General features: G+C 46.4%; 1 protein-coding gene across 1 annotated transcript in view; it reads right to left on the reverse strand.

The window, feature by feature from the left end:
• MMRN2 (multimerin 2) overlaps window positions 1-10,747 on the reverse strand; it is a 17,511-nt gene extending 6,764 nt beyond the window's left edge. The window contains exons 1-3 of the mRNA XM_010134570.1: window positions 10,470-10,747; window positions 1,547-1,669; window positions 226-332 (exon numbers count right to left, since the gene is read on the reverse strand). Coding sequence (XP_010132872.1) covers window positions 226-332; window positions 1,547-1,669; window positions 10,470-10,747 — 508 coding nt within the window. The remainder of the gene's footprint in view (window positions 1-225; window positions 333-1,546; window positions 1,670-10,469) is intronic.
• Window positions 10,748-10,824: the final 77 nt, after the last annotated feature.

A 10,824-nucleotide genomic window follows, 5' to 3' on the forward strand; every position in this document is an offset into this window, starting at 1 on the left:
ATGCCTGGATTGCAACGGTGCTACTGACAGGAGAGTAAGTAGCTGATGCTATTAGCTACTAATTGCAGCTAATTACAACTACTCGTTTCAAGGTATCTGTGATTTGGGGCAGAGCAGACCAAAAGGAAAAAGCAAAGGGGAAAAACAGATAGGCAAACTTAATTCTTGTCGCCGTGACTGGCATTTAGTCGTCAGTTCTCAGGCCTGTTCTCTAGCTTTCCTTACCACGCTGTTCACAGTCCTTGCCAATAAACCCGGGGCAGCACTTCCACCGCAAAGACGTCAGAACCTTCTGTTTCACTTGATAGACTGGCTTCAGAGCCGTCCTGTACCTGGGGAGTAAGGGGCTGGGCGTTAGATAGCAAGTTATTGTCAGCCAGCGGCGTTGGGCGTGAATCCCCCGACGCCAGCAGCAGCCCGGTGCTGAGCACATCCGAGGTCACCAGTGCAGGACCCAGCTAAGGAATTTGTCATAAACTGTCTCACTGCTGCTTAGTGAAACGTTTTAGTGGCCCGCAGCAATTTTTTTTTTTCCCCTACACACAGTGGTTTTCAGGGTTGCTCTGGACAGCAGGAGGTGTGTGCAGACAGAGCAGCACTGGTGCTCAGGGAGCAGGGCTCCGCTCTGCCTCCTGCTTTGTTGCTCTTCAGGAGAGAATTTATTCCCAAATGTGTTGGCACTGATCTGATGCAAGTCTGAGAAATGTTACAGGAGGCAAATTTATGTGACCATCCGAAACACACCTGTACTATTTATTGTAATAGAGCCCTTTGCAATCCAGCTTGGACTGAGCTTAAACTTCTGTAATATTCTGATGAGCTATACAGAAACTTTTATTTTTAAACAAATGTTCCAAACTGTCACTGGCACCAAGAAAGACACAAATTTGTTAAAAACGCAGAATAATCATGAAACTATTTTTTGTTGTTGTTGTCCAGAGAAAGAGAAATTAATTGTAGCAACAAATAAGAAAAGCATTTTTGCAATTAAGTAACCACACAGACGTGAAAACGTGTGGGTGAGGATTAAATATTTTTTCCCTTCAAAAGTGTGTTGTGAGTCAGTGTCTCCCAGCTTTAGAAATGTGTCAGTGCCGACACCTCAAGGGATGCTGCTGCCTTTCACCAGCCCCCTTTGGGCAGCCAGTCCCGAAGGAAGAGTAAGCACCTGCGCTCCTGCACCTCTCCAGCTCCTGCCATGTAAATGGTCTCACTGGTGGCCACGGGCAGAGATTTTTAAGTTGTCCATGTGTATTACGGCCTGAAAATCATGGGAAAGGTATAGTCTCTGTTCTTTCTGAGTGAACGTGTGGGAAGATTTGAAAAGTCACTTAGTCCCCTTGTAGTCCTGTACGTGATGGCTTGGAAGGGCGGCTGCTCTCCCAGGCTACCCAAGTGCATAAATCAGACCCTACGTCACTTTGGCATTAAGCTGAGTGGATGCTTTAATTCCTTTTAAACTCTGTTGTTAAATATTTTGGAAAATACCGTTTAGCTTCTCCAGCGAAAATTCTGTTTTCTTCCGTGGTTTATGGATGGTACTCACATGATCTTCTGGCACTCTGGTGCTCCGTTCAGACAGGGCTGTTGCGAGTTGACAATGTACTTCTCCTTCATGCAGGCTTCGATGTACGTTACCAGCCGGGACTGCGTGAAGGAACACCAGTTCCTGGGGGGAGACAGACGTGGGAAAGGAATGTGAAACAGGGCTTTTTAAGTCTCTGCCTTTAACAGTGCCAAGGAAGAGGGAAATACAGAAGGGCCGCCTATTTTTTTGTTTGTTTTTTTTCAGCTAGCTGATGAGGACAGTGGAAAATGCTCGCTAGCTTCTCCCTCCTCGCCCAGTTAATTTGTTTTCATTTGGGATGCTTATCTGAGTCTGTTACAAAAGGGTTGATTGTCTGGACTTTGATGCATTAGTTCCATTTCCAGCCCTTTCATTTAGCAGGAGACGTTTCCGACCCCTGATAACCTGCAGGTTAATGTCGCTTTAAATGTCGGATTGGCTCTCTCGGCATGGTGCCATTTCAGATGCCTCGTGACTGACTCATCAGGTTGAGGCGGGCTGCTGCTGAAAACTTAATCCACCATCAACTCCGTCCATAATCAGCATCTTCCTAAGTATTGCTGCTTCAAGACAATGCAGTAACCGCTTCGGTTTTATTAATTAGCCTGGCTTTGAAATAATTTCTCCCATCACCTGCAAGAAAATGATTAAGAGTAGTTGCAATTTTGGTTCATAAACTAAGCCTGTGTTGAACATGTTATTTCACATAGCGTTTTCACGGAGGTTCACCCGTAAAACACCAAGGAACACTACTGTTCTCTATGGACTTAGTTCCCCTTTACAAATGAAACTGCGTTTTTTGAGGGGTAACTCAGCCAGAGTTTGGGTTTTTTAGCATTGTTCTTCCTGACAGTGCCACTGGTGATTTGGTCCTCAAAAGGTTGTCACTACAACGTTTGAATGCCTGAGAGTAAATCTGGTGAGTGGGTGCTGTGTGTACATGATTTGGGCTTTTCCCCCCCTGTCTGGCATCTTGAGGGGCCTGTTCTACCTCCAGTCGAAATCTTTGCAGCCACTACTCAGAACCTTAAAGCTTGCTGGTCTCAATAAGTGCAGCATACCTGCTTAAATGAAGCCTGGAGTAAAATAGAAATCATATTATATGCCATTACGTGTACTATTAAATTTCTTTCCCGTAAGAAATCAGCACTAGTTTCTCAGAACAAGAAGAGTAATCTCCTACAGTAGTGATCGTGTCTACTGGGGTTCTTGAAGACATCAGGAGGTTCTCGTACTCCATGAGTTTGTCTGAGCTTGTCTAATGGAGGAGTAGAGTATTGCGGGGGGAGAGAACAGCCTGGTAAAACACCGCAGAACTTGAGGTAGTGCATTTTTAAATTGGAACACAGGAACTAAGTCTCTGGTAATCAGCATATATGGGAAAAGTTTGCCTCTCCAACAGCGCAGCAGGACCAGTGGGGAACTGAGTCCCGTGCGAAAGCAGAAGCTGCCGCCACTGCAGCCTGGAGAAGGGGAGGAAGCTGTGAGGGAGCTGGAGAGCAGGCGGCTGCAGCTGGAGATGGGATTTCCAGGCAAGCCAGCTCCTCTGATGGGCTGCCCTTCGAAAGCCCTCTTGGGGTGAGACGAGTAACTCTGAAACTGAGCTGCGACCTGAGCTGTGTTTAGGCTGTCCTCGTGCTGTGCCCAGCAGGCTGTAGCTGGGGGTGGCTTTTCTCCCTCAAATCCTCTGTGTGTGGTTTTTTTTTTTTTTCCTGTGGAAATACAGTGCCCAGGTGCTGTTGCTGGAGCTGGCTGGCGTGGTTGCTAGGTGAAGTATCTCGGGTCTACCCGCGGGATGCCTGCCAGATCCGGGCAGGACTCGGCATACAGCGTGGAAACCTCCTTTAAAAATAGGATCCTTTGGCTTCAGTGCTTTGTTCTTTTCTAAGGAAAACAATCCACTCCCCATGAATCACCATCTGGGCTGGTGTGGTTTTCCCACCATACGCAGGACCCAAACAAGCCCTCTCAGTCGGGTAAGCCATACGTGCTTACCTGCATCAACACGCGTGTGAGCAAGCACGTGGCACCGTGTGGCTGCGTGTACTTGGGCTGTATGGCATGTGAGGATGCGCACACATTTAATTTAATGGAAAATACGAGGATTCCTTTCCAAAAGGTTTCAAGTTCCATGGGGCTTATCAAAACCCTTTCTTTCATCAAATAAATAAGGCCTATCTTTCCCACCTGCAATGAGCTGCAACATAGATACGTGTGCCCAAAGATGGAACTTCTGTTGCGGTATTTTTTGCACATCTTGTCAAATGCTTCCGTTACGGAGACTGTGCTATCTGTAACTAAAAATACTCCCTAACTGCGTTAACCTGCAGGGAAAATACGTCATCCTTTAATGCTAAGTGGAACAAGGTAAACACCGCGCAAAGGCTTGATCTGAAGATCAGGGCAGGAGTTCTGCTGGCACCAGCGGGCTCTGACCCAGGCTGTGAAGTTTCAAAGAGCTGCTCTCGCACAAACAGCACGTTCAGTATTCCGCTGGTTTCTGGAGCGCGGCAGCTTTGGGCTCGGCTGCTGTGTTTTCTCCCCTCGTTGTAATTATGCCACTTCATTCACTGAATATACAGCCGGCTTAACTCCCTCTGCTTTTATTCTCTTTAACACCGTTTCCTTTTCACTCAGGCTTTTGCTGCCGAGGAGAGAGAGGAGTAGAGAGAAGTCGCTCATGTGAGGAGAGCAGCAGCAGAACTTTCTCTGTAGGCTGGTGAACGGTGAAGTTTATCAAACACTGCAAGCTGGAGCCACGCTTGGGGGACCTCTCGCAAATTCAGGGCTACAGATGTCTCATTTGTTCAGTTGCTTTTCCTCTTTAAATGCCAAGGAAATTAATTGCTCTTTTTTTTTTTTTTTAACCAGGAAAGAAATATCTGAATATTTTCTTTGCTGGGCTAGGTGTTTTTTTCCCCTAGGCTGTATTCTAATCTCTGTTATTGAACAGAGTCTTCACATGCATCTACCCACTTTTGCCTTATTTTCAGACAAGTGTATTCTTCTGTCTGAGGTTAAATACCTCTGATGACAAAGCATTCTGTATTTAAACAAGATTCAGCAAATTTAGGTTAGCCCAAGCTGCTTTTATCTCAACCTTGTTTTAAGGTCTTTAAACTAAAAACTGGTCTTAAAAAGATTATTTTCTTGTGTTGGATGATACTTCTGCTTTCACTGAAGCATAGCAAAGTGCAGGCAGCTCTCTCTCTGATTCTTGGATTTGCCAGGGCCACCTTCTATCCCAGCAGAATAAACAGAATAAGCCCCTCGGCACCAGGAGGCGAGGCGAGATGGCTGGTCTGCAGTAGTTCTCCCGCTGCTCAGGTGCATCTGGGGGTCTTTTCTTTCACACACCGCCACGCCGACGATTGCAGGGTGATAGTGGGTGTGCGTAAATGCCCCCAGCTCAGCAAGGCACCTTATTTTTCTTCGTTACTTGTTCTCATGACTGGCACTGCAGTGGGTAATTTTAGCCACTTCCTAGGACAGGGGAATTTTTGCCAGAAAAAAAGCTTCAGGACATTGTTTTTCCATACGTTTTGTTATTCCTGTGGCTGTACTAGTACAACTGAGTCGTCCTTCACATCGGTTTCCTCAGGTTTCTGTTCTCAGGGAAGCCAGTTTCTATAGTGACTTTGGAAACTCCTGTCCAGCAGTTCCTGTGTCTACCACGGATGGAGCACAGCACTTTTCAGGTCCAGAACACTTTCCCTTTCTGTACAGTGCCCAAGGCACCAGATAACCGGTTACTGCTGCTTAAATGTGCTACAAGATGACAAGAGAGGACTATATTCTTCTGATTTAAACAAGTGATTTCTCACTGACTTGCGTAGAATGACTCCAGTTTTATACCAGCTGGAGCAGAAGAAAAGAGGATGAGGCTTTAGCTGTGGAATAATCTATGTTCTGTTTTTCCCTCAGTACAAAATTCTCACTGAGAAGGAAAAGCAGCCTCAGTAAAACAGGGGTAAATTACCACATCTAAATGAATCTGAACTAGGACTGTGCACGTCGGTTTTAAGACTTACTTAGTCTATTAGCAGCTGGGACTTGTCCTGCAGAATGTCCTAAAACCTTAGTGCGGTGAAGCCTTTCTGAGCAAATCCAGTCCTGAACCTGGAGCCTCACTGGCAGCAGGAGCTCAAGAGAAAGCAGGTTTGGCTGGGAGCTGGTGTGGAGCCAGATGCAACTCTTTTGAGAGCTACAAAGCATTCCTACCTCATTCGGATTATCCTCCCCACAAAGGAAGCTCTGCAGCCCGCTAAGAGGACAACTTACACTTGGATTTCATCTTCTGATTCCTGCAGACTTAAATTGACCCCTAATAGAGCACCCTTCCTCCTCTGCCAGATGAAGTTTCCTTCACCTGGATGGAGTTTCTCCGATGTCATGTCATGCACTCAGGGTGCAGGCAAAGCTTTGTCCTGGTCGTATTTTGGGTATGAGTATAATTTTATTCGGGGTTGGCCACCAGCCACTCATTCAAGGGGTATTGACCCCCACAAGCAGAAGGTGTCAGATCCACGTGGTGACTGCTGATGCTGGTTCTGCGGCTGTGCTGAAACAAGAGATCCCTTCTATCTGCTGAAGAATAGGAAACTGTTGCTTCTGTTAATGAACTTGGCACTGGGAAAGCTGTTGTTGAGCTCTCGATGGCCATTGCACTAGTTTGCAGGACGATGCAGATCCCATTGAGCTGCATTTCATCCAAACCTGTTTTACTTTAAGCACATGTCTATGCCTCTTTGTTGGGAAATTTCAGTATCCCATCAGCTTCCTAAGAAAGCCCCCATCTAGTTTTGAAGAAATAGATGAGTCAGTGTGAAACTGGTCTTAATTAAATCAGTGGATGTGTCCTGTAAAAGCGGACAAAAACAAAAGAAAAAGAAGAAAAGAAAAAGCTGTTATGACTGAGTACTGTTCTGACTTCCCTGAGATTAAGACTGGTTTGGGTTTTCTCTTCTTGTCTACGCTTGGGAGGATAATCGTTCGGCACTTTGACACCCTGAGTCATCACCAAAAGGGGTGTCTGGGAGTTAGAGGAAGAGGTGTGGGTTTCAGGGAGGTAACAATGCATGTGATTGACATCAGGAAGCCTTCCTCTGATCAAAGGCGACATCACAGAATCACGTGTCCAAACCTCAAAATATGTGAATGCAATTAAGAGTTTACTTATGTTGGAGATTTCTGCCTTTCCTATTTATAGGTCAGGTGGTGGGGCTTGGGGAATTTTTGTTGTTTGGTTTGGTTTTTTTTCAGATGTAATTGTAAGAAAAATCCCAATAGACCACAGGCTGAGTGAGTGTTTGTGGCTTAAAAAGAAAGGAGGAAAACTAAACCACCTACCCAGCTAGGGGGCAAATTCAAAACAGGGGCTGCTTGGCAGTGATTGCACTTTTGGAAGGACAGAGAAGTCCTGTGGGACTTTGTCATAGATGGGGAAACCGGCTTTAGTTGCTCTGCTCCTTCCCATTTCATCACCACCGTCCGTCCCTCCCTTACTGGGTGAGCCATCCGCTTGGGGAGCAGCTCTGGCAGTGTGCTTACTGAAGGGGAAAGTTAAAAATAAGCTCTGCTTTTTATAAGATTATTTTTAACCTGGAATGCATAAGCGATCTGGTGTACAGTGTTCTTTGACAGGCGAGTCAGGCCAACTGAGAGTACAGCAGCGCCGGGCTTTGCTCTCAGAAGCAGCATGTGGTGGGGTTGCGCCTTTTTTTTTTTTTTTTAATGAAATACGGACACTAAGTGCGTGAAATCTGGGTTCTCAATGCTGAGAAAAGGTTTTGGCTGCAGCGCTCTTCTGATGGTGCTTCAGTGCATTGCTTGATGTGAGAAGTAATCTGTCCACAGAGGGAGAAAACAGGCCCTTCCGAGTGTAATCACAGCAGAGGTCTTTCCACAGATCTCTCATCAGCAGAGGTAAGCTCATGGCCAGGGTGTAAAGAAGATGGTGTATTCTTCCCGGGGCCAGGGAGCCCTTCCTTTCAAAGGCCGGGTTGCCGTGATCCTGCCCCCATAAGCTGCCTGGAGAAGGTGACATGTGCCCAGTCCTGTTTGCTCAGGGCATGCAGCGTGGCCCTCTCCTTCACTCCTCTGAGGTCAGCTCAGCACCACGCCTCGCTCAGGCACGTGCACATGCCATCACCAAGGACGTGATGGAAGCCACTCCAAAGAAAGAAAAATCTCCAGGGTGGCTTGTTAGTTTACAATGAGTTTTCCCAAGCCGCCAGGTGCCTCACCCACGTAGCAACTGTCAGGGTGAAAATGCCGTACTGACCTATTCACTGTCCCTTTCGATATGGCTTGATCAGGCAGCAGTGGGATCGGTTACAACTGGTGGTAAGGATTCGAGTAGGTGATGAGCCAATGCAAAGCTGATACAAGCTCTAAGAACTTGACATTTTCTGGGTCACTTTTATAACTTCCACCTAGCTGGCCAAGTCTCAGGCAGCTTTTCCAGCCTCATTTTTAGCTGCCTGTACCCACACATGGAAAAGCCAGCAGTAACAAGAGTGTTCCTATGAAGTTCTGCATTAGGCATCTGGCTAATTACCTTGAACATATTAGTCCTGATACTCTCAATTCTTCAAATAGCTGCAGTAAGAAAAAGAAGACTATGAAGTTCTTAAAGTTAAGAATATTTGGTAACAGCCACTATTCCTAATACAGAGGTTAACCAGCAAGAGGTTGGGAAAAAAGGTTGGTTTTGTTAGAAATTCATGTGAGTCAAAACCTTGTCTGGGAGACAAAGCTACCAGAGATTTTGTTAGTTTGTTTGTTTGTTTCCTGGTTCTGAAAACAAAGTAGTTTTTATCTGAAAAGCAAACAAGAAGTTAGTTTGGGTAGGAAATGATTCTCCACCACCCTGGGCTTTTTTATGGCCTGTCTTTATCTCCCTGTATCTCCTCACTCCTGATTAGCTCCTGACGCTTTTCTTCTAGCTCTCCCCCTTAGAGACACAAGGGCAATTCCGTGATGTTTTTTCCAGGGCATGTGTCATCCTTGTAGGGAGGAAATACCAAATTCATGACAACATCATGTCTAGGCATCACAGAATACTCCAGCCATGAGCACCTAACATGAGCTTGAGGACTTCAGGCTCTGACGATTCATTGCTTCAGCCATTTGGGATGGCTTTTAGAACTTGGAGTGCAGTTACAAGGGGAGCTGGGCTGTCCCTTCTTATTCGTGCTCTCTCCCCTCACTTTTGGACATAGCTCCTCTCGAAGGGTCCAGTTTCTTTCATCAGATGGACCAGCTTCCTGGGCTTGTGTGCACCACAAACGCGACAGCTCTAGCAAGAGAACAAATACCTCAAAGCTACTGCCAGGCCGGATTCTGATTCCCTGTAGTCGTCAACATAGCTTTAGAACCGGGAAGAATGTTATGACTTGACTCATTACGCAACCATCTCTATAAAAGGAGGAAGTATTTCTCTTCTTGGGAGGAAATGAGGATGAGCAATAGCTGGTCCTGAACGAAGTTAACCCAGTAAAGGCAGAAATCCCTATTAGGATGGTATATCACAGCGTCTTGCTGACCTACACACCTTTTTACACCATCAAAATTTTGTAATACTTTTAGTGTTTCCAGAGCGCTTTCAGCATTTCAACCAGCAGTCAAACGATCACCACCGTGCAGTGTGATGGGGGAGTCCAGGGTACCACTTAGGCTTTGTTTTCCAACCTCTGACAGTGTGTGCAGTGCATGAACCAGGAGCTGGTGAATTAGCAGTGTGTGTCATTATCAAGCACATCAGGAAACTGGGAGTCAACACGGAGAGGCTTTGGAAAATGACTTAGGGCTGATGGTGGGAGCTGCGGGTTTGTGGGAAGGCGTAGAATGAATGACAGCAGGGTTTTACACGCTCACCATGCTGTGAGCAGAAGAGCAGCCTTCATTTTACGCATAGGTGAGATGAGAAACAAGATTACTTACTTCAGTTTGCATGAAAGGGAAGCGGGACATGAGCAAGGTTTTATAGTCTCTTTCTATCTCCTTTTTTTCCTTTCCTCAAGAGCATTTAAAGGGAAAAATAGCTGGGCAGCCCAAAGCACTGAGCTGTGAGCAGCACTCGCTGTGCTGCTGGGTCAGCTCTCCCAGCCAGGGCTCTGCAGTACCCATCCATCAGGGCTATGAAAGATTCATTCGCTGTCCTGCCTGGTTTTCTTCTATTTTAAACATTTAGAGACCCACTTCCGTGCCCCGTAAAACTCACAGAAATCACCGTGTTTGGGAATCTTTCTAGTGAAGTACACGCCTTTTCCACCCAGGGTGGCTGCTCTTCTGCTATAAATGACCGCAAGAAGCATTTCACTGCCATGAAAACCTTTGCAGGTTGAATCTGTGGTCGTTTCCATGCTTATTTATTATTCTGTACTCCTCACTGGTGTCATTTTGCTAACATCCTGCTGTTCTCTCTCCCTCTCCATTTCCAGGGTCTGCAGCCAGGCACATTCCAATGATGGGCAAAAGCTGCCATGGTCAGCACAAATAATCAGCACTGGTTTGTGACGAGAAAAAGTCAGTGAACGAATTTCCTGCAGTCCTGCTTTGCCAGAAACAGCGTTTTGTTTTAAGGTGCTACAGCAGAACTGGAAGGGTTCACGTCTGCCAGGTGTCTCCAGACCCCTCACCCCATTCTGCCGCCTCGGACGAGGCGCAGAGCCAGTCCCATCTGTGGTTTCATCCTCCACAAGCAATTCAGCTTTCTCTTTCTGTATTTAAAACATTTCAACTCCTCTTGCCTGGATGGAGATCGATCCCTAAAATCTGGTCTATTTTAATGAGAAACTTCTATTGAAAAAGAAGAGAGTATCTTTCTCAGCAGGGTAGAAAGGTATCAGATAGGAACGCACTATCATTGCGGGTAAGGGAGATGCTTCGGGGTACTTACCCACTTCGGAACTTTGCAGCTTCCAAATCCTCTCTCTCTCTGTGATGTGAGGAGATCACACTTGGAGGGTAATCTTGGGTACCTTCCCTGAGCCCTTCTGCCTCCCAATAACCTTCTTCCTCGTGTGGCAGAGGAGTCCTCTGGGGGTACGCAGAGGTCTCAGGCATTCGTGGCTTCGAGCTGTGCAGAGAACCATCATGATATCCATGGTGGTCTGAGTGTCTGACCAGCTTTGCCACTCCTATTGTACTGCAGAGGAGCAAAAGCTTCCCCAGCATCGTGGGCTTTTTCCCACCCACTTACACCTGTCTCTTGTTCTCTTCTCTGAAGCTCAGCCTGGATTAATTCAGGAATG

The sequence above is a fragment of the Buceros rhinoceros genome, unplaced genomic scaffold (genome assembly GCF_000710305.1).
Source record: "Buceros rhinoceros silvestris isolate BGI_N320 unplaced genomic scaffold, ASM71030v1 scaffold9934, whole genome shotgun sequence".
NCBI classification, from domain to species: domain Eukaryota; kingdom Metazoa; phylum Chordata; class Aves; order Bucerotiformes; family Bucerotidae; genus Buceros; species Buceros rhinoceros.